The 24411-nt window shown below is 43.1% G+C and overlaps 1 protein-coding gene across 3 annotated transcripts in view; it reads right to left on the minus strand.

The window, feature by feature from the left end:
* Positions 1-707: 707 nt before the first annotated feature.
* The window catches only part of USP34 (ubiquitin specific peptidase 34), a 239073-nt gene continuing 215369 nt past the window's right edge, over positions 708-24411 (minus strand). For all 3 annotated transcript variants that reach the window (XM_014595059.3, XM_019500736.2, XM_006273750.4), the window contains 9 exons: positions 24141-24248; positions 22803-22907; positions 22551-22675; positions 15953-16076; positions 14037-14116; positions 12364-12504; positions 12090-12236; positions 4874-5033; positions 708-1951 (listed from right to left, as the gene is read on the minus strand). In XM_014595059.3, coding sequence (XP_014450545.1) covers positions 1341-1951; positions 4874-5033; positions 12090-12236; positions 12364-12504; positions 14037-14116; positions 15953-16076; positions 22551-22675; positions 22803-22907; positions 24141-24248 — 1601 coding nt within the window. In that variant the 3' untranslated portion in view covers positions 708-1340. The remainder of the gene's footprint in view (positions 1952-4873; positions 5034-12089; positions 12237-12363; positions 12505-14036; positions 14117-15952; positions 16077-22550; positions 22676-22802; positions 22908-24140; positions 24249-24411) is intronic.

Here is a 24411-nt window from a genome sequence, read left to right on the forward strand (position 1 = left end):
GTAGTGCTGATGGCGATAGTAAGGCCAACTGCTTTTGCAGTGACTATTTTTGTGTGCCCACCCCTCCTTCCCAAAAGGCAACACCCAGGGACTGCTGCCTCAGTTGGGCTCCCCTGGCCTCCCTCTCCAGTTATTCTACTGTAAAAAAAGACAGACATTTTTGGGGAAGGTGGGGATGTTACAGTAGGAATGAGGGGATGTGCTGGGGAGTCCATTGAAAAATGGAGACTGGAAAAGGAAGAGAATAAGGCTCAAAGTGGAAATGGAAATGGATGAACATAGTAGAATGCAACAAGGAGATGGAGGGGAGGGAGGAGGAAGAGAGATGAGTTGCCAGGGAAAGCGAGGGAACAAAATGAGATGGAAGGAGCCAAAGGAAATAGCAGGGGACAGGAAATATCAGGGAGAAGAGGGAGCTACAATGGAGTACAGGCACAAACTGACAGAGTATTATTAAGAAAAAAAATAAAAGGTTTGGTTAGATTCTTGTCACATTTTATGCTTTTAAATTGTTGAAATGCGATAATAAGCTTTACTTAATTGTAAAAGTGTAAAGTTCATGCACGTAAGACAAAAATAGGACAGGACAGAGAGGTTTACACATCCTGGAATGCATCTGAGAAGCATTTCTTAGTCAGCATCTGTTTTCAGTTTTCAAGTTGTCTTTGGTGAGAAATCTAAAGACTGAAGCAATATATATCAACAAATTAAAAGTCATCACAATCAGTTTAATGAAGTGCACAGAATAGCAATCGGTCATGTCAATAAAAATAAAACAATTAATTTTACATCAAGTGTGCTTTATTTCCTCCACAGGTATTCTGTTAAATAAAGCACCATATATATACTGCCAGGCCACAGCTAAAGAGGATTCTTTACAGAATCAAATTTCTTGTGGTTGTTTAGTATACAAGTAAACTTAATTTTGATAATAAGAACCACAGCGATCTGAGGCAATCTGCCTCTATTATAAGGTACAAAACTGGCACAGAGGACACCATATTATACACAGTAAAAATGCCATAAGTTTAAATTACATCATACAGAGCAAGGAAGCCCTGTTCTCCCAGACAGCCATATTAAATGAAAGCCACTACAGTGAACTCTTAATTACATAAAACATATCCATTATTTGATTGCCCTTTAAGAAAGTGTATGGTAGATGCAAAAAGTTTTTTAATCTGGAGTTCTGCCTGACCAAGAATTAAGCATATAAATCTATCTTGCCATTCAAGCAGAGAGCACTGGACAAACTGAAGCACAAAACAGAAATAAGCAAAACTTATACAAACAGCATTTTTTGAAAAAAAGACTTAAAAGCAGACATGCTCCATCTAATGTCAAGAAGCAGCTTGGTTTCCTTTTCCAGATATCCTTGTGACCACATGAATCGTAGACTCAATGGTCCTACACAGGATGTCTAAAATGTCATGCTGCTGCATGTGACTAAAAAGTCCTCTGGAATGGCCACAACCAATTGATAAACTAGTTTCAGGGTCCTGGGATGGTAAGGCTTGACCATCACAGCTTCTCAAATCTGCTAGGTCAGATAAAACTGCTGAAATTGATGTAGAAGGAAATTCAGAGTCATCCTCAGCTGCACTGGAATCCTTGGAACTCTGCAAGTCTTTAAACTCTTTGCATTCTTCAAATTTACCATTGCCTGACTGCTCTTCTGTGTGTTGCGACCTGGTGGTTAACATTATGTCTTCTGAAAATGAAGATGGAACTTCCATTCTGAACTCCTTAACAGAACTGTTTTCCGGGGAAGGAAGATCTTGTTCAGTGCCGGGATCAATGATTGAAGAGTCTCTTGTCTCATTATCTGAAGTGCTTGTTGGGGTCAATGCCTCCCGTGGTTCAGTTTTCATATCACTGATGCAGCTGTCTACAGTGTGTTCCTCATCGCTGCTGACCCGTCTTCTTTTTACAGGAGTAGCTCCTTCATCATCTGTAAAACCAAAATACCATTTTGCTCTGCAGTACCTTTTCTTGGGGATCTTTTTTTTTTTTTAAACATTTATATTTAGCGTTAAGCTTCTGCATTTTACATTTTTCATCTTCAAAAACTTTTTTATATGGAAGCAAACATAATGGGTTACTAGAAGGCTATTTCTTCAGAGGCTCATTACTATGAGAAGTTCATTAACTATGACTGCCTACTCAAGATTCCATTTCTATATATTCGTGTGTGTATAATATATATATTCTAATATAATAAAAGGCTTAGTTTGTCTGTCTGTGCGTCTCCCTGTCCATAATGCTTCTGGCCATCTGTGCACGCACAGCCGAGAGGGCAGGCAGCAATTGGCTGGGTGGTCTGGGCTCAAGCCTGCACTTCTGCTGGGGAAGTTTGGTGGTGGGGTACACACCCCAGCCATCTGAGCAGGGAGAAGGGCTTCCCCACCACCTCCCTGCCTGAGGGTGAAGGGGGGCATCACAGTGGCGGTATCCCCCTGCCACTTGGTTCAGACACCTCCCCAGAACAACTGGCAGGGAGGGGAAGACGGTGGGCAACAACAGAGGGAGGGAAGCAGGGAGGCAGGCGGACATGGACCAGATGGGCCTGAAGTGGCAGGGAGAAGGGGGAGTGGAGTCAGACAGGAGCAGCGGGAGGGTGTGGGGGGGAGCAGAGTCAGACCAAAGTGGCAGGGGGTGGGGTGGGGTTGGACCAAAGGGGCTGGAGGGGGGGAGTGCAGGGTCAGACCGAAGTGGGGGAGGGGGAAGGAAGCATGGGGCTGCATGTGGGACTCCATCCCCTCCAGCCTCCTCCTATCATCCTTGATGGGCAATTTGCTAGTGTATACGTACGTTAGGGCTGTGCGAAGCTTCAGTTGCCGATTCGATTTGGCGGAGATTCGGCCCGATTCAGCGGCCGAATCTTCAAATTTGAATTGAATCAGGAGATCCTTTAATCTCTTCGAATCATATCGGAACCCTCCGAATCGATTCTGAGATATTCAATGATTCGGACATAGACACTTCTTTAAATGTTTTTTCTACATACCTCAAGGTACCAAACAGCTCCTGAATGTTGAGATGCTGGGGTAGATGGAGTGTCCCATGGGAGCACGATGGGGTCCCCAGTGTGCTCGGGGGCGGACCCAGAAGTGGACCAGAAACTTCTGGTCCACTTCCGGGTCCGCTACGGAGTGTGCAGGGGACCCCCCACCCCCGGCTGGGCAACTGGTGGCTTCTGGGTCTGGGGGACACTCGCGGTCCACCCATGGCCGACTGCCGTGCGGCAGACCCCCCACGCTCCTATGGGACACTCCATCCACCCCACCGTCTCAGTGTTCATGAGATGCACCTGGTACCTTGAGGAATGTAGAAAAAACATTTAAAGCTGTGTCTATGGCCAAATCGCTGATTCTCCGAATCATCGAATCTTCAGATTCAGATTCCGCCGACTCGAATTGGGACAGTGATCCAAATCAACAAATCGAATACGGCCCGCTTTGCACACCTCTAATCTATGTATATAATGTCTGCAGTTGAAATCAAGACTCAAAGCTCTAGTGTTAAGAGGGCAATATATTTTCTATATTATTTTTATATTAGTTTTAATTAAAAATGCTTCTTTATTATATTCAGATTTCAAAAAGTTTCCCCTATTACACTAAATTAAATACTTCTAGTCTATGGGTAAATTGTGGTCTCCACTGAGGCCACTGGCAAAATTCTTCCCAACTTCAATACAGCCAGAATTTCATCCCAAGCGTTAAGGATAGAAAACGTATACTACTACTAAGTGTACAAAATTATTAGTTTGGATGACACTGTACAGATATTGTACTGGGCTGCTTCTCTATTATCTAGTTTACATATGGCAAGAGGCAGAAATGAAAGGAGTCAGAAAGATAAAAACAAACCAGTAACAACTACATAATACAGCCTCAGCAGGTTATTTATTGCATGACATACTTGTCAGGTTAGTTTATGTAATTTGTCTTATTTCAGTATATTAATTAGTCAGTTAGTACTAGAAGTCTAACACAAAGGAGAGGCATTCATGGGCGATTTTGAAAAGGAGACAAAGGCACCATTCTAAGCAAGTTATTTCAGGCATGGAAATGACATTGGAAAAAGACACAACAATAACTTAAAAAGCAGGGGAATTAGCATTAGGCAAGGCCATCCAGCTTCCCAGTGGCAGGGGCTGCATCAGCAGGGTCGCAACAGCTGAGGCAATGGCATTCCCCTCATCACCTCCCTGGCTGCAACCTACCCCAGCACTGCATGGGCATGTGGCTCCCTCCCACTGCTGCACTGTGTGGGTAGGTACCTCTCCACCTTCTTGGCTGCAGCTCGTCTGACACTGCAAGCTGCCATGTCACCCTGTGCAGGGGCAGGAAGTGAAAACCAGAGAAGGGAGAGGGAGCCTGGAAATCCCAGTTGTAGCAGCAACTGGACTGATGAGAGAAGCAGTGGCCTAAGTGGGGGGGGGTCCAGGGTCTGCGAATAAACCCCTTACAGGCTGCAGGTTGGACAGCCCTGGCATATGGTATCAGGACAGAAGCAGAAGAGGATGTTTCAACATGTAGGCAGATCACTTTGAAGGTGCAGACAAGGTTTCAGTTTTGTGCTAGGGAATGTGAAATCCATAGAGACCCCAGTACAGGGAATGGTATAGTAAGAGCAGTAATCAAGGGAGAATTTAGCAAAAGTATTTTAAATCATCTATAAAGGTACAAGGCAAGAGTCTGGTATTATGCAACAAAGGAGTTTAAGCTACAAAGAAGGTACTGTTAGTCTTATTGGGAAATTTCCAAGGCAGGGATCAGGGTCTTGTTAGTGATGTTACAAAGCAAGAACAGACAGCATGGATATATCAAGTAAAAGAGAAGGAGCTGAAGATGACACCAAAGCAAACCTTTAGTTTTTCTTTCTTTGGCTTCTTGCTCTTGTAATGAATTTCTTTGTTGTTGACAAGCCCTACATTTATTTAGCAGCTCTTGTAATGTGGGAATCAGGGCTGAATTCAGCTGTTTAGGAGTATGCACAGAGAGCAGCAACGCAAGTGCGCGAAGGTCCTATGGAAAACAAAAGCACAGAAACATGGTTAGCAAACACTTCAGATTCTTATTTTAAGGTTGATCCTTTGCACACACAGATTTCTTTGACAATTAGCAAAAATGTTACCAGAGGATCTGAACCTTTTGTGCTTCCAAAGGAACAAATTCCTAAATTTGCATACTCTGGAAATCTCCTAAGAGTATTAGCAATGCCCTTAATGTAAACAAGGTCCTACTGACAAATTTAAGTTGTGCGTTTGGTTTGGACCTCATCATGCTCAATCCCATTGTCTTTTGCATTAGTTCTGTAAAATGAATAAACACACACAAGCCAACATGAACATGGGAAACCCAGGAACACAGGTTGTATGTTACTATATATCCATCCACTCTTTGCTCTTAGTGTACTTTGCAAAAGAGAATGCTGGAAAGCTTGCCTCACCTTCTGTCTCTAGACTACTTCTTGAACCTGGGCTCTCAATTCTAGATCCTGACACTAAGAGATGCATCAGAAGATATCAAATTGTGTGCCAGCCAGATTACATTTTACTCCTCATATAAAATTCAGCAAAATCAAGACCTAATATCAATGATCTACATCATCATTAATTAAACAGTGTCATTGACCTCTTCTGCAATGGTGCTATATTACACACACACACACACACACACACACACACTTTCTTGTTGGAATAGGTTTACTTAGAAAAATGGAATGAGATTTTTTATTGAATATTCAATATATTGTGTGTGGGCTTCTTCTGAGGGAAAACGAATATTAAGCAATATCCTAGATTTTTTATTTTCAACTTGGCCTTCATGACCTTGTACAAGGGACTTTAGCAATAGGTGGCAATAGGAGCACTCTCCACCCGAGTGCTGAGGGAATTGGCAGAGGTCATTGCGGGATCCCTGGCTCAGCTTTAAGAGCACTTGTGGTGCTCTGGCGAGGTGCCAGAGGACTGGAAAAGGGCCAATGTGGTCCCCATTTTCAGAAAAGGGAAGGAAGGAGGACCCAGGAAATTATAGGCCTGTTAGTCTTACGTTGGTCCTGGGGAAGCTCTTTGAGAAAATTAACCAGGTGCACATCTGCGAGGGACCAGAAGGGGAGGTTATGCTCAGGGGCAACCTGTTCATTAGAGGCAGGTCCTGTCAGACCAACCTGGTGGCCTTCTATGACTAGGACACAAAATACTTGGACACAGGTGTCGCAGTGGACATAGTCTTTCTGAACTTTAGGAAGGCCTTCAACACTGTCTCTCACCCCGTTCTCATTAAAAGATTAGGAGATTGTGGTGTCGAGGCCTACACAGTCAGATGGGTCGCCAATTGGCTGGAGGGCCGCACCCAGGGAGTGGTGGTGGATACGCCATTTTCAACCTGGAGTGATGCGGGCAATGGGGTTCCCCAGGGTTCGGTCCTTGGGCCCGCACTGTTCAACATCTTCATCAGCAATTTGGACGAGGGGGTGAAAAGCACCTTGTTCAAATTCGCAGATGACACTAAGACGTGGGGAGAAGTGGGCACATCAGAAGAGAGGGACAGGCTGCAACTGGATCTGGACAAGTTACAGGGGTGGGCAGATGAGAATAAGATGAGATTCAATACTGACAAGTGCAAGGTACTGCACCTAGGGAGAAAGAACCAGCAGCATACCTACAGGCTGGGGAACTCCATTCTCGTCAGCACAGAGTCAGAAAAGGAGCTTGGAGTCATTATAGACTCCAAGAAGAACATGGGCCACCAATGTGGGGATGCAGTCAGGAAGGCTAACCGCACCTTGTCATGCATCCATAGATGCATCACGAGCAGGTCCAAGGAGGTGATCCTCCCCCTCTATGCGACGTTGGTCAGGCCGCACCTGGAGTACTGCATCCAGTTCTGGGCGCCGCACTTCAGGAGGGATGTGGCCAGCATCGAAGGGTCCAGAGGAGGGCCACTAGCATGATCAGGGGACAGCAGGGCAGGCCCTATGAGGAGAGGCTACGAGACCTGAACCTGTTCAGCCTCGACAAGAGAAGGCTGAGAGGGGATCTGGTGGCCATCTATAAACTGGCCAAGGGAGACCAGCAGGCAATGGGAGAGTCCCTGTTCCCCTGAGCACTACCGGGAGTAACAAGGAACAACGGCCATAAGTTGACTGAGAGTAGGTTCAGGCTAGACATCAGAAGGCGCTACTTCAGTCAGGGCAGCTAGGAGCTAGAACCAACTTCCAAGGGAAGCGGTGCTCGCTCCTACCCTGGGGGTCTTTAAAAGGAGGCTAGATAGACACCTAGCCGGGGTCATTTGACCCCAGCATTCTTTCCTGCCATGGCAGGGGGTCGGACTTGATGATCTGCTCAGGTCCCTTCTTACCCTACTTACTGTGAAACTATGAACCCTACCTAGGTTCTACTCTGAAAACAGACTATGTGAAATGTCTTGCTTTCTTATTTAGTGAGTCAGTTTCACCTGTGCAAACCTAAAAGAGCAGCAAAGTCCAAGTTGGTGTTTAATACTGATGATACATGGAAAGGAAATAAACTAGTTTGATTCTCAGAAGTAACTTCTGTTTGCAGGCTGTGGTTAAGGAATAAAAACACCCCAATAAACAATTACCTGATTCTACAGTAACTGTTTGTGAGATGTTTGTACATGTGGATGAATACTCATGGCTTGCAAGCGACTTCTCTGCACAGGTGTTCATGCAGTTTTCACGAACAAACACTGCTAGGGGAAGCTTTTTGAATACTACTGCACATATACAAAAGACCTCTAGGAGCCAGTTATTGTAAAGTAAATAACTGTTCGACTTCCCCCTGTCTTCCTCACAAATGAGGTCTGCAAACTCAACCTAGCAGAAAAAATGTATTAGTAGAGATGGACCGTCACGATTTTAAACTCTCCTCCCCCACTCCTTTACAGGAATGATCAGAGACAATACCAGAGGTTTATCCCAGATCTCCAGGGACGTATGAGTCACAGCCTAGATCAGTGGTCCTCAGTCTTTGCTCTCTGTTGTTGGCCATGGACCAGCAAGTAATCTACTGCAGGCCACATCATACCTTGCTCTCTCTTTCTACTTGAAGAAACATGCATCTGTGGAAAACAAAGCTTTCTGTTGCCATAAACAATATCTGGGGGTCTGTAAACCACGGGTTAGAGACTACTGACCTAAATAGTTTGAGATATGGCACATTAGCCCAAAGAGAAGACACCCAAGAAGTATGTGGAATACCTTCTGTGCTAGTTCTTTCTCTTAGCTCATCCAGAAGAGGCAGTAGGTGGTCTAGGAAAATAACTCTGCTAGAAGAACTATGTGCTAAAGAAAAAAACACTGATCCTAGAAATGTTCTGTGTGCTCTATGTGCCACACAGACGGGATGGATTTTTCAGGATAAAAAGGCCACAAGAAATGTTTATAAAATATATGTGAGGCTCACAAAGCACAAGAACTTTAGATGTACCAGTGACATGAAATACATCACACTGGAAAGATTTTAACTCTGGAATCACTCAACTCTGCAGGGCAGTAGATGGCAGTGCTCAATTTTATGCTACTGCTTGCAATGCCTATAGCTCCAGGTGTGAGGAAGTCCAGTGCTGAGCAAAAAGCAGTCACACACCACAGCTGGTTGCAGTACTAAGAAATTCAGCATTGAAGATTCTTTCGCTGCCAATATCACAGCTCTAGCAGGTATCATGCTCATGCTCATGCTAAATGGTACTAAGAGATATTGTGATATTGTGATATTGACACATGCTGCATCATGGTCAAACTGGCACCAATTTACATGAATGTCTTGAGAGCGTCTCAGTCTTTTCTTTAAAACCAAGACTAAAGACCAGTGTTGAAGTGGTAAATTTTAAGTATGTTCTTGTTTTCTGCAGGCAACCTTGTCACTGGCTGTGCTGCCAGGGACTGTGATACAGCCTTGTTGCTGAGTAAGATCATTTCAGTCTATCGTGTTAAAGAGAGACCCTTCCTGAACACCAGGGCACTTGCATTCTGAATTTTAGCTGAAGAGGTTGGAAATTCATTTTTTTGTTTAAGCCTCTGAGTTAAATGCTGTCCACAACTTTACCACGAGGCAGAGCTTCTGATGGCACTCTCTCCGCTGTTTGTGCTTCCTGAATAACTAGCAGATCATACACTTGGATGGTACGTGACTCTCCCCTAAACAGTGAAGGCACATACTATTATGGCCACCGGTTAGGGGAATTATCTCCCCACAATGACATGGTCTCAGAACCTATAGATTTCTAAACCATGACGCTGAAGAGCCCAAACATGAACTACTCTATTCTAAACTTTGTAAAATACAAGTTTGGGGTTTTTGTTTGCTTTTTTTGGAGAGGAACGCCAATAGGCTGAAAAGAAGCACTATCCCAGGGGTTGGCAATGATTTTGGGCAGAGTGCCAAAAACACTCACAAACCTCTATTTGGAAGATGTTGACATGCCAGGGGTGGATGACAGGGCCCAAACCTTGTTGTGGTAGTGCTCAGGCCCCTTACCTGCCATCCACCCTGAGGCGCATGTGCACCCGCCACCAGCAACAAGCTAGGCCAGGACTCCGTGTACCCCAGTCCCGCTGCTTACAGCATCCCTGCCACCTGCTGTGAGCAGCCCAGGCTCTGTGGTGGCTGGCAGAGGCCTACCCAGAGCCTAGGCCAACTGTGGCAGGCAGCCAGGATGCCACAAGCAGCTGCACCAGGGTCCATGGAGCCCTGGCCTGGCTTGTTGCCAGCAGCAGGTGCACACACACCTCAGGATAGATGGCAGGGAATGGCCTGGCGTTGCACTGCCACAACAAGGATTGGGCCTCTTCTGGCTCCCCTGCCACTTGCCCAGAGGCAGGCGTGCACCAGCAGCTGGCAATGAGCTGGGATAGGGCACTGCAGATCTTGGTGTAGCTGCTTGTAGCCTCCCAGCTGGGCAGGCCCCTGCCCCAGAGCCTAGGCTGCTCACGGCAGGCAGAAGAGAGGCTGCAAGCAGCTGCACCAAAGTCTGTAGAGCCCCAACCCAGCTTGTTGCTGGGTCCTGGTGCACACCTGCCTCTGGACAGATGGCGGGGGAGCCGGAAGGGGCTAGCTCTTTGTTGTGGCAGTGCAGCCTGAGCCCCTTCCCTGCCATCCACCCTGAGGCACACATGCCAAGTAAAACTCCTTCCCATGGCGCACTCTGATACGCTTGTCGGGGGTTGCTAACCCCTGCACTATTCAATATATTAAATATTTATGGTAACAAGTTACAGTAACAAAATAAAGGGCACTCACTGTCTGCCAGTGGGGGTCATTCTCCCCTGTGGAGGGTAAGTACACAGGTGTGCAGACCACACATGTGACTCCCTCTGGACACTGATGCTGAAAGCTGTGTAAACCCCTGAGAAGGGGCACATACACAACCATGCAGGATCCACTTATACAGATACTCCAGGAATACTATTTTATCTACAAGATGGATATATTTGATCACTAAGGTACAAACACAGACTGTATTTATGTTAATTTTTATTTAAGTAGAGGGTGTTGTTTTTTAAAGAAAGCCTCTACAGGAACAAGTTTTTAACCTCAGTGCATGAAGCCAGATCATTTGCGTCAGTAAAATGTTTTTCTGTTGTGTCAATCTCTGGAAAAATTGGCAAATGCATTGACAAAGGTTTCCCTTCAACTATAGCTTCTGCAACGTCAGTCTTGGGGATTTCTTTCAAATAGGGGTGGCTCTTTAGTAATTTAGATAAGTGTATGGCTTGCCTGTTGAAACATTTGTCTGTGGAAGATGGTTTTCATCACAACTATTATTTGCAGACTGGTTGGATTTAGGAGGCAGCAGGAGGAAAGGAGGGTGTGAAAAAGCTCTTGGTTAACATATCCGTTGCCATTTTTACAGTTTTGTCCTATGAGCTGTTCCAAGCCAGTGACTTGAAGAAATTGTTTTTACCATTGTGCCAAAGCAGCACAGGGCAAAGGGTGTGCCCTGAAATCCAGCCCTTGGAATTCTTGTCCAAGGAGGAATAAGGAGATGTTTCCTAGGTTTTCTTAATTCTGTATTTTTTTGTCATTTGACTACCTAGCACCTGCATTGAGAAATAACCAAAAGGTATTGTATTGGGGTGGCAGGGCACAAAGGTCAAGCAAACAGATGTCTGTGCCCCTTGTCATACCACAAACAGTGGTGGTGATGAAGGTGATATCGATTTGTGCTGTTATTTAGCAGTGGAAGGTCTGTTTATATTATGAAACTATAGCATGGGCAGCTCAGAGCTGCCTGTGCTCTCCAGCCACCCTAGACAGGTGGCTCCAGGGACTTGAGAAGCTTCATCCTGTGCACCCACCACAGCAATTCCTGCACAGGGTTGGGCCCCTCCAGCCCTGGGACTGCCTGCTCAGCTTTTCCTGCTGAGGGGGACCCTCCCCACGAGACCTCCAGGGCCAGTCTCTGTAAGAAGGCAAAGCTGGGGTTTCCCTGCTTACTGACACACAGCCCTGAGGATGCATCCCAGAGCTGCATCTTGGTAGGCTGGGAAAGCTGGGCAGGTGCTCCCAAGGCTTGAGAGACCTGATCCTGCGTGGGAATTCTAGGGGTGTGCAGGAATTCCCTGGAGAACATACTTCCCCACAGCATTAACAGTCAAGACAACAAGCGACATGTGTTTCACTGATCCGCTTCAACTGGCAACGCCTATTTCTAGTCTCAGAGAGACAATTCCCCTTGTGCCAGCATACCAGCCCAGACAGAGAACAAAGGTGGAACAATAAAAAAAAACAGGTAGCAAAAGAACTAAAACTACATAAAAGAACTTCAGAGCGGTGCTCCAGAGCTGACTGCCCATTTTCCTTAACAGAGTCAGAAATTCTAGCAGAGTTGGCTATGCTAGAGTTGGTTCATCACTCCTGGATTTAGTGTTACCCTCAGAGAGATCTCCAGTTGTCTCTGACCAACTGGCAAGAGGGGACACATGCATATTGGGGCAGTCAAGATATTCACAAAATAGATTCCTTTCATTGTAGACAATCTACAGAAGCTCTGCCATACAAGGTAAACAGATTATATTTAAAAGACTGTTATTGTGAAGGCTTAGGTAAGACTTACCCCATTCAAAGTAGAGCTTGCTTTGGAAATCTCAACTCGCTGGCTGCTGAAATCTGATTCTAGACTTTGATATTGATTTATTAAATTTGTAATTAGAGTATTGATTAAATTGGCACAGTTTGCTTCAGAAAAAACCTGCCCCTGAACCTGTAAAAGAACATAATTATTTTAGAGCTGTAAAAAGGCTTGAAGTGTGAAATAAATATCCAAAACTAATACAATGTACACCACTGCATTCTTGCTAGCTTTAAACACCACTTAAAATATGACATACCTTTAGAAGAAAGTGTGTTAAGAAGGTATACACAATATTATTGTTAAGAAAGGTCCTTTCATCCATTAGAATGCATTTTATATATTCTGCAAAAACTGGATCTTCACACAGGAGCTTAACACAGTTCTTTGACATAGCGGACTAAAGAGGATAGAAAAATAAATGTTGAAAAAACATTGCTGCAAAGTTAATTGAATTTGCTAAGAGACTGACGAGAACATACTTTACTTCATACAGAAAGTTTTTCACTGGCATCAAAGAATTAGAAATGTATTTGTTGTTATTGTCCCAAAGCTGCTCTTTGATTGAGATTATCATGTGTGGGAGTGGAGACCTGTGTATTTAAACATGACCCACCTCCCCCGGTGTGTGAAACACACACTGCCTCTCTTGCTTAGGTGCAAGGGATCCTCTGGGAATGGAGCTGGTGGGGGTTTGCTGTACAAAGGAGCCAAATGGAGGGGGTCTTCAGCATAAATTATATTAGTTAAACTTAACAGTTTTTATGTTCATAATCTCCAGGAAAACATTTCTGAATAAATATGACAGCTTCCACGCTGTTAGTGTTAGCATAGTCAGTATTTCCCACATTTTTATGTTTTAGAACCTGGCCATATAACATCTATACAAGTCTCAGTTGAGGATGATTTAATTTTTTTTTTTAAACTTTAGGGATTGTTTTCACATAGAAGTAGAGGTGCTCACTGGCCAAATTCAAACTTAGGCATGTGTGGCATGGCAGGAGGCATGACTGTGTGGCTTATGCAGAAGATCCCACTGTGCCTTTATCTGCATATGTAGAGGGACCCTTAGATACATATATTCCAATTTCCTTACTTTCTCTTCCTATTTAACATAATCTTCACTTGTTACCTTAAACTGTTGGGTGGGGTACCTGGAAGTTAAAACAGTTCTACTCTATTAAACAGAGGGATCCATCAAACCAAAATATGTATACTATACTTTCTTGTGTACTAGGGTACAGTCCAATTACAGTGAACTTGGATTTCAATGGCAGGGGAAGCAATCCCTATTGCAAGAGAACACAGACCTCCGAACTGCAAATATTTCTCCATGTATGTAATGTTATTTATGGATGCTTCTGTAGCATCAACTAGCATCATACAGCTGTTCACTAGGGCACCCCCAGGGAAGATGGATACAAACTCCTCGAAGGTTGCTTCAGGCTTAATACCAGGAAAAGCTCCTTCAGTCAGGGTGTCCAGACTGGAATAAACTCCCTCCAGAGGTGGTGCAGTTACCTACCCTGGAGGTTTCCAAGACAATCACCTCACTGGGGTCACCTAACCCCAGTTGTCTTCCTGCCTAGAGTGGGGGGACTGGACCCGATGACCTGCAAGGTCCCTTCCAGGCCTTAACAATTTATGAATCTATTAATTGGAACCAAAGATGACAGATTATCACTGGCTAGTTTTTCTTGGATTGTTCAAATGAAAGGCAAATTATACAAGCAGTGACATTCATTATGTTAATTTTTTTTACATTACCATTATGAACTAAGAAACATCCAGTAAATTTTAACAGTGTTCTGAATTTAATTTTAATTAACCTTATAAATTACTGTTTGAAAGCAATTAACTTTGAACAGCTCATAATTTTCACAAATATCTTGTAAATATTCTCAATTAGTTCTCAAACTTATTTAACTTTACCTGAGTCTGGCATAGTTCAGTCCACAGTTTGGGAAACAATGCAAGGTGAAGCGGTAAACCTTCATAAGCAACTAGGACACCTGGAATTTTGAGAGAGTGCAAAACTGAATACATGCTGAAATACACAAAATGGATCACTGACTGACACAAATAGGTTGGATGCATCATATCGCTTCAGAGAATTACATCCTGACCAATTACACATGATTACCCAAGATCTATAGTTTGCAAAGTTTTTATAGTGCAATGAGTATGTTGTTATAAAAACCTATTATCATAAAGATTTGTATTTGCCATTTCTGTATATATATAAAAAAAATCAATGTCCACCAACTGAAGAAGGACTACGTCTATGTATTTACGTAAGTGGAAATGTAGCATTTTACTTCAATACCATTTTCTTAATTTTAATGTTTACCATCAACAATTTATCAGGTTTTATATTTTTTTAAAGATGACATGGCATGAAAACTGACAGATTTGAAATAAACTTTATCTTAAACCCCAGTGTAATCTAGGTAAACTTAATACAACTCTATTTATGGGACAAACTGCTCAAGAGAGAAGATATATGCCCCTGATAAACTTTATAGCTCAAAAATCCCATATTAAACGCCAAACATCCTATATGGAAGATGGTAATGTGATAGTATTATTGCAGCTGTTATGCTCAAGAAACTATACAAGAGTCAAGGATTTCTTAGGATGATACCTTTTATTGGATCAACTACGTAGTTGGGATAAAGCAGGACAAGTTTTCAAAATAAGACATTCTTCATCAGGTATGTGGAAGAAGCAGAGATGGGTGGTTTGAACAAAGAATAGCTTATCAATGGTTCAAGGAAGTCTTGCCTCTCAAAACTCATCCCCACAGTATCCAAAATGTTCTAACAAGACACAGTTCATATCTCATTACAAATTACAGTGTTTAGGTTGTGTCTACATGGTGAATTTCCTGACAGCACAATCACGTTTGTGTGTGTGCACACCTACCATATTGTCTAACTATGTTTGGGAAAATCAGAATAGCTATTCCAGAAGACCTGTCCTATAAAAGGATCTGCAGTTTATCAAGCTATTCAGGCAAGGATGTCCCACCACAATGAGCGCAAGGAGAAAGGAGGATTAGCTGAACCGGTTAGAATTAGCAGAATCTTTTGTTTGTACACTGATAAAAAAAAAAAGTCTGACCAAACAGAAGGAAGGCAGCCAGGTGCTGGTGTAGACCTCTTCCAGATGTGAAGCAGTTGCCATGTGTGCAGGTACAAGCCATACTCACTAACTGGTCACAAACTCAAGTAGAAGCTGTGGTCAAGTCCCAAGTCACTAGCTAAAAACAGGCTCAGATGTAAAGTCACAGCACTAATGCCTACCAACAATGGTTTCTGGTTGCTTAAGTAAAATGAAATGATGGTCTTAGCCATTCTTGGATAGATGCAACGTTCACAGCTCAGAAACTGTTGTTAGAGTTGGTACTAGTGAAAACCCTTAATGACAGTTAAAAGAGGAGCTGCGGTTTCATTCAGGACCTGATCCAAAAGCACAGAGGTAAGGGAAAAGGTTATGTTGACTTCACTGGCCTTTAAATGGGCTTGGAGATTAAATTCCCCACCTGACCAGTAGTAATATCACTTATTGCATCTCATCTCTCTGAGATTGGCCTGGAAGATGGCAGTGGTGTGGATTAGATTATGCTAGTATTGTGCATATTTTACTGTTCTATGGATAAAAAAAAAATTTCAGTCTCCAAAATTATTACTAAGGCAAATTTCACAAGTACTACATACATTATATAAAATTATTACACTGAATTATATTTAAAAAGCAAGAGTATAATTATCTCTAATTACCATTACAGAATCTTAATGACAACAGTACGTTTACGCAGTATTTATTACTTAACTTTCAATACTTACTCATTTTTACTAAAGTTTCAGTAAATTTTTCACAGTTGATTGCAACTCGACATAGTAGATGTATGAACTGATGATACGAAAAGAAGTAGTCTAGCAGCATACGATCGTAAACATCATCTTTACCCTGGAGGTTTAAAAAGACTTCATAAATGTTTAAGCATAAGTGAGCTAACTAAACAACTAGGCAACTACCCAACCTACCTAAAATGTAGTTTAATAATCCTACTGCACATTCCAATTTTTCTAAAGCATTCTGCAATGCAGAAAGTTCATAGAGAATTTCCAAGTCTAACTCAAAACAGATTCAACATGAACAGACTTATAAAGTAACTTCAGTTTAATGTATAGACAGCTACAGTATACTCTTCAGCATACGACATCAATAGCCAGAGTAATAGCCATCTGAAACTGTCGTTCTTAGGAGTAATTTTTATACATAAGCTTTTAAAACCAAAACTGTCAAAGGTGTTTTAATTCAGCCTAAAGTCACATCTGGTTTTACAAAACAAAATATTTAAATGTTAAATTTAATTTAATTATTTAGTATTTATTTTAAATTTTGAGTGACTGTCTACATGTTCTAGTCCAGTTGACTACAAAGCTGGTAGGGACCTACCTAAATTGCGGTGGAAGTTTGTTGTGCAGTGGCGCCTTTAATTTTGCTCTTTTCGCTGCACCACCCCTCTCCCCCTGAATGGCTGATTTCAGCCACTTGGTGGGGAGGGAAGAGGGGGCAGGGGGCACACTGCAAAAAGAACGAGATTAAAGGCACCTCTGCACCACAAACTTCCACCGTGATTTGGGTTAGGTTGTTTGTTTTCACACAATTGGAGTTGGGGGAGTAACTATAGAACAGCTCTATCAAACTTTGCCTCCCATCTGAAAGCCTGTGGAAAGAAGATCAGTGTGTTCACAGAGCTCCAGACAGCAGCACTACACATATCAGATACTGGTATTTTAACTAACCAAACGGTAGAGGTTGCGTTAGTCCTTTTGCAATGGGCTGCAGGATCATTTCTAGTGATCTCACAGTCGGTCTTCACATGATCTGAAACACTATGGGCAACCTCTGAATGAGTAAGGATTGTCCTTGAACCCTCTCTGCAAATGTCACGAACAATCTAGGAGAGAACTAATTTGTTGTGTTTAAACAAACAGCTAAAGCTCTCATCATACCTGAAATGTGGAGCTTCATGTCACTTGGTGGGGGATTATGAGCTTCTAGGGGAAGAAATGGAAAGTGGGCAGGCTGTTCTAAAACCTGGGAAAGAAGGAATTCAGCAAGAAGCCTAGGGGAAACCTTACCTTTACAGAATATAACTAATGGAAGAGTATGGGAATTGAGTTTCTGTCCTTCCATCTCCTGAAGTAATAATTATCAGAAAGGCTGTCATAATTGCCAATTGATACTGGTAGAAAACTGCCACAGGCTCAAAGGGGATTCCAGTCATTTAGTGAGAACTATGTTGAGGTCCCAGGACTGGGGGGAAACTCCTTAACTAATGGAAACAGAGAAGTAAGGCCCTCAAAGTTTTAAATACTTAACTCTAGTTGGCAACCTATGGCCCAAAGAGCCACTAGAGGTAGCCCGTAGAGCTGAGGCTTTGGCAGTATTCGGTGGCATGGACATTGCTTGCACTGCAATGCACAGTGCAGAGCATCCCCATACTGTGCCACAGCCAGGCAGTGGGAAGAAGCAATGGCAGTCTGGTCCTGGTGCTGGCCTGTCTTGGACCTGAGCTGAGCCATTCTAGCCCACTGATTCCTCACTGCCACCTTAAAGTTTGAAAATACATCATGCTAAACTCAAAAGTGATCTCCACAGGAGTTGCTGCTAAATGTGCCCTAACTGAGCTGAAACTGGATTGCTTCAAAGCAAGCGAGCAGTCCAGGATGGCTGAAATTAAGGGGTATGCCCACACTGGAGATCGCAACGTAGTTTAAAGATACCCATGTAAGATATTGTCTAGCAGCAGCCCCATGCAACTCAGTGAGGAATAATTTATAACCATAGCTTGGGTGTGTATTATCAAAGCCCCAAATTTAGCAGTGGCTGCAGGGACAGGGAAGGGTTAACCTGGCTTTTGGCAGTAAGAACTGACACCTCTTGCACCACCCGTCTACCCTCCAGCTCTGCTTCGTGAGATTGGAGGGCTGAGCCCTCTACCTCTATTTCAGCTTCTCCCTTTATTGAGCGCCTGGGGCTGGAGTGACAAGCTATCCATGTAACAAGCTGTGGGTTGGCCACTAGGGCTGTACCAAATGTTGATGGGTGTTTCATTCTGAAGCTGTTTTGACTTGTTTTGAGCTCGAAACAGAGAAATTGAAACGAAACAAAAGGCTTTAAAACAGCTTTGAAACTAAACAAGGGCACTCAAAACATTTAGAAAGTTTTGAAATGTTTCAAGTTTCAAAGCCGATTTGCTAACAAACTAAGAGGGAGGGGAAAGAGGGGAGAAGGACTTCTCTGATATTGACATCTAGCTCCCGGTTGGATTCCCCAGCTCTCTGAATGCTTCCCCCAGCTCTCTGATCATTTCCCCAGCTTTCCTCCTGCTCAGTGCTGCCACTGGTCCCAGCCTGCAGCAGCAGCCTGCTGAAACCTGGAGCACAGATCTGGAGGCCCATGTCGCCTGGGAGAAGCTGGGGGAACAATCAGAGAGGTGGAGAATGGACCCAGGGGCTGGCAAATCGAACAGGGAGCTGAACATGTCCTCAGTTGCCAATTTAATTCCCCAGCTCCCCGATCTTTCTCCCAGCTCTTCCTGGGGGGCTCAGGCCCCCGGATGATGCAGGATGACAGCAGGCTGCTGCAGCCAGCTGGGGATGGAGACGGCTCTGGGCTATTTCTCCAGCCAGCAGCAGCAGCCTGCTGAAACCCTGCACGCAGGTCCAGGGGCCGCGCCCCGCAGGAAGAGCTGGCGGAAGTGATCAGAGAGCTAGGGAATTGAACTGGGAGCTTTGGCTGACACGTGGAGCCACCCCAGCTCCCAGGCAGTGTGCGGTGCCCTGCTAAGCTGTGGTGCACCTGCACGATGGTATAGCTGTCACATGGGTGCCAGGCGGGAGCAGGAGGGGAGGGCAATCCCTGCTGCCCCGTGTTGTGCAGGGGGGCTCTGCCATGTGCCCTGAGAGCTCCAATTGCTGCTGCTGCAGCTGGTGAGTGTGGGGCTTTTTTTTTTTAAAGCTCTGCACTCACTGGCTTGGAGCATATGGATGACAGCATGCTGCTGCTGGCTGGGGCCAGCACCAGCACCAGTCTGCCTGGTGCAGCCTGTGCTAAGCACCAGGAAAAACCCAGTGCTGATGCTTGGCCCCAGCCAACAGCAGCAGCCTGTCATCCCACACACAGACCCAGGGGCCTGTGCCCCCCAGGAGGGCTGCGGGGCTGTGCCAGACTACTTCCAGGGGAAGTGGACCCCCGGATCTGCGTGCAGGATGACAGCAGGCTGCTGCTGCTGGCAAGTGATATTGGTTTTGCTTTAAACAGTTTGAGGTGCAGTTTCACAAAACCCCCTGCACCTATCTCCTTGAAACTTGGTAGGCTTCATGCCCTCAGAAGGGGCTACCATCCCTGCAATTTTCATCCGAATCAGGCAAGACATGACAAAGCTATAGGCATTTCGTTATTCCCCATTATAGCCCATGGACAAAAAGTCGAAACACGTCGAAACAGTGTTGAAATAGCTTTGACGAAACAAAATGGAACAGTGCTTCAAAACAGCAAAACGAAACGCTGTCCCTTCCAAACGGCAAAACGGAAGTCTAAATGAAACACTGCTGTTTCACACAGACCTACACCGCCAGTCCATATCATACTACAACCTGCAGTTTAGACATGCCCTGAAATAGTCAAAGATAAATACTGCTGGGCCACTTAGATGGAAACAGAACCACATATGGGATTCTGCTCAGCAGGCCTTCACAGGGTATCCATTGGACAGATATACTGATCTCTACCAAGCTTACAGAGACCAAAAAGGAAAACTGGTGTGATGTATGATACAAATGTGTGCTCCGTGAGCTCTGAAATGCATTAGATGATCGTGCAGAATTTTAAACCACAAATGAACACACTGAAAAGCTGAGGGTAGCTCTGTGGCTCCCTTTACTTTTGGAGAAGTAGGAAATAATGGGAAATATAAACCTTTTCATCTGAGCTCCAGAGAGAACTTTACTGCTCCCAGTGGCAAAAGAAAGTCCATCTCTTGTCTCTTAAAGGGTGGTCCCTGAAGTGGGTAGGGGTTCAAGAGACAGGAACAGTTTGAAAATAGATTTAATCTTGCTTCCTTTCTATTTTGAGGACATTTTGATCCAAGGTTATCTCATTCCAAACCTCTTGGGAAAAAAAAAAAAGATTTACGTGAAGTAAGAAAAAAAAAAGTCCAAAGGAGTCTGGTTAGGCTCTTGACATTCACATCATAACCAGATTTTGGCAGACAGTCTAAGCCATGTGCGACTGCCCGTGGAACTCTGCCTCTTCCTCAGGGGCTCTGATGGTTACTACTGCAAGTTATACTGGGTGCAGGACTTATGTTCATAGTAGTAAAGCTTTTGAGAAGTTGGAACACAATCCCAAAGACTGCAAAGTTTCTGTAGTATCCATAAGAATGTGCAGAGCTTATGTACTGCTGCTTAACCAATTATATTGTAAGACCCTATTAAGGGTGCCACAGGTACTGCACAATATTAGCACTGTAAGGTGTGCAAACCCCTACACACAATTTACAAGATAAACACAGGGATTTCAAATAAGAATCTACAGCGTCAAAAACATTCTGACCTGGGGCTGCTGTTGTGGTCTAAGCTCGTCACAAAAGAAAAACTGCTCTATTATTTTTCCATTGTTAAAATAAGTGAAAGATAAGAGGTAGTATTTTCCAAGAGAGGCCTAGAGTCTTAACAAGGCTGAGTACCACTGGCCTAGAGTGATGTCCTTGCAGTGATTGGCTTTCAGCCATAAAGTTATTTAATTCCTCCAGTTTTTCTAGCAGATCTAAAAGCCTATCCAGAAGAAGTCATATTTATAGAAGTGTTTACTTTCTGATCCAAAAGACCCACTTTCTAAGAATCCTTCTCGTAAGGCAATGGTTTTGGGTGGTCCTTGCTGTAAACTCTTCGTCTACTTATGAGATTAACATATTTGGAGTTGAATGCAGGCAGAAATATTCATTAGGTCTGTGCAAAGCAGCAACTATTTTCTTTGGATTCGGATGATTCGGAGGGATAGTGATTTGATTCGGTGATTCAAATCACTGTCCCGATTTGATCTGGCAGATTCGAAGATTTGGCCATAGTTCTCGATGACGCTGGACGCAGTATAGCCTATGGCCGGATCTCTGAATCTCTCCAAATTGATTCAAAGGCATCTGATTCAATTTGGACCTTTTAATGGGTCTCCTGATTCAATTCGCAGATTTGGCCACTGAATTGGTCCAAATCTCCTCCGAATCAGATCTGCTACTGAAGCTTCACACAGCCCTAATAGTCATACCTCTTACCTAGGAGCTAGTATTTTCTCTCCATTAATTTCTACCTCAAAAAAAGTATGCCAGACTGTTTTTTGGTTTCAATGCGTATAGGTAATGTTAACTTGCCCAAGGCTGCTGGGTTTAATTTTATTTTTCCTGGATTATTTATGGCTGAAAAAAAAATATTTGAATACCTCCTTAACAGGTCCTAGGGAGACCTTTGATTAATCCAGTAAGGCCAGAGATTGATTTATGACCTCTTTGGGCAATAAAGAGCAAGCCACGTGGAATTTGTGGTGCTCTTTGTCTAGTGAGTGATGATTTTCCTCTCTCTCAGTTTCTTCACTTTCCACCATTTGAGTTTGTATCAGGTAGGGAGAAGCTTGATGAGAGAGAGGGGTCTAGATAGGGTGAAGGTTTTCATGCCCCAGGAAAACTACAGTCGGGAAACAGAATGAAGCAAGAGGCACCAGGAAAGATGCTATGAAAGAGGGTCCTTTTGAGTCCTAGCCTTTTTCTGTTTCCTAATGGAATCATCTCCTTATTCTCCAGTAGATTCCCAGTGGGTCACTGTGAATAGTCAGGAATCTCCACCATGCACCAGAAAGCAGAAGAATAGGTCTCCTGCAGAGGAGTGAACCTGTCTCTTAGTGTAGCCTGTTCAGGAGTTGAGAAGTTGGGGGATATACAGATCATACCCTTTATGTGCCCCACCCTCATGGAAGGGGAACCTAGCTGTCTAATAAAATTTTTCTTAAAATTTGCTAATGGCAAGCAAACTTATGAAGAATGCAAATTCCAAATGTACAATCAACAATTTTAAGGACAGCTGTGCTGAATGGGGCCATAAATATGGACACTGCAAGCAGAGTGATGGGAAGGAACAGAGTGATGGGTGAGGCTGTCCCACCCCATTCTCCCTTGGCTATAGTGGCTGTGAGTGTATGAAGAGGTACAGGCTTCAACAGATATCACTATTAAAAATAAATTGATCTCAACATACAAAGCAGAATAACTGGACAGCACACCATCAAAAAGAATTATGCTTTGTTTACAAAGACCAAGCAAACATATGATGCCACTGGATTCTTATATCACATGTAAATCACATCCATAGGCTTACATACCTTGCTGGCTTCCACCATTGTAGGCAAGAGGCACATATTAAGTTCAGGACGAGGAGGACGAATATTGCTTTTTCCTCCTATTAATTTCAAATTTTCACGACATGGGAAATAAGGTCCAAGAGACACTGTAGTGCAGGTTAGGATAACACAGAAATAAATTTAAAAGATCAGTATTTAAAATGAACAATGCACACAAAGATCAAGAATAATGAGTATCGAATAATGAGTAGAAAAATAACTGGAAATACATACTTGGGATATTACTGTGGTGGTATGTACAATGATTGTGCTGTAGAAATGGAACCAGAGTGTGCAGGAAATCATGAGGACTTAAAAGCACAAGCTCCTTGAGGACATCTAAAAATGAAAAGTTAGTTTTGCTGTTATGTTCTGAGGGTTAAGAAATAACTGTGCATGTATTCTGGCTCATGCAATTGTAACCCTGAGCTGTTTAGTATCATTTCTGCTTAGTGCACAATGTGGAGGTAGACTTTATTGTGAACAATATTTAAAGTGAAACCACCTGAATTAAATCAAGGTTCCCTTCACCTCTTTCACTAGAAGAAAACCTGCACAGTGTTAGGTCAGTTCTCCCTTATCAACCAATGAGAGGGGTGTCAGATTGTAGGAAGTAGAAGCTCAATAAAATTACCCTCTTTGCTTCTTCTTTACCATATCAGGTTTGACGCCTGGAAAATGTCAACCAGCAGCAGCCAGGACGACAATGAGAAGGGCACTCAAAATAAGGGGAAAATGCATAAAAATTACATAAAAATAGGCTGACTTTGGACAATGTGTTAGGCCTTCACTAACATGTTAAAAATTTGGATGTTACCCCTTTAAAAAGGAAAAAGGAAAAAAATAAAAATAAAAATCAGAAAAAGCCTTTTAGAAGAGGTCTGCTAATCCAGACAGACAGATGTTTTTGGTATAACATCTGTCCTTACATGTTAAGTACCCCATGATGAATGACATAGCAGGAAACAACAGAGGTCTTTTTTTACTTCTAAAATGATTTGTTTCCCGTTTATTTGTTGGATTTCTCAGAAAGTGGGGTATAAACATGACAAAGAAATTTTCAGAGTAATCAAGTCTCTAATCTTTACAATGAGGGATTCCTGTAATGTGAATTCGGTTATCCTTTGGATGCTAAATTATAGATCTTGAACTTGAATCAGATCTCATTAACACTGGAACAAATTACTGACTTATTTAAGTTATTCACGATTTAAACTGGCACTAGTGAGAAGAGAATCAGGCCCCCTAACTGTGAAAACAAGTTATGTGAGGAAGAGGCAATGCAAAAAGAATGCCTGATTTGCGTACATCATTACAGCAACTGCAAGTAGAAACTAAATGTTTGTCCACACATTCTGCATACCTAATAAATGCTAAACATTAAATTTTATTCCAGAAATATTAGGGTGCCTAGCATTCTTAGAAAATAACTATTATGTTAATAACAATTAATAATACCAATTCTAACATGCATAATATTAAATATACATAATATATAAATTTCCTAATTTTTAGTGCACAAGCTATACTGTAAGTATTCTTCCCAACTACAGGAGCATTAAAGTAACTTACCAATGCAAGCATTTCTAAGTTCTGGAGGACTATAAGAATTTAGCAGCGTTAAAAGCTTATGGGCAAATTCAATTCGCTCCTGCCATTGAATTAGAGCTTGTTTTACATCTGCAAATGCAAAAACAAACACATTATCTGCTGACACCTTTTAACTCCTGGAATAAATTAAGAATGTTAAACATGGAGCAATTAAAACATTTTTGTATTAATTTTAAATACAGTAAAAGCTACATTAACCGGCATGCTCTATTAAATCGGCATGCTGGTCGAC

Source organism: Alligator mississippiensis, chromosome 1 (assembly GCF_030867095.1).
Source record: "Alligator mississippiensis isolate rAllMis1 chromosome 1, rAllMis1, whole genome shotgun sequence".
Lineage (NCBI taxonomy): Eukaryota > Metazoa > Chordata > Crocodylia > Alligatoridae > Alligator > Alligator mississippiensis.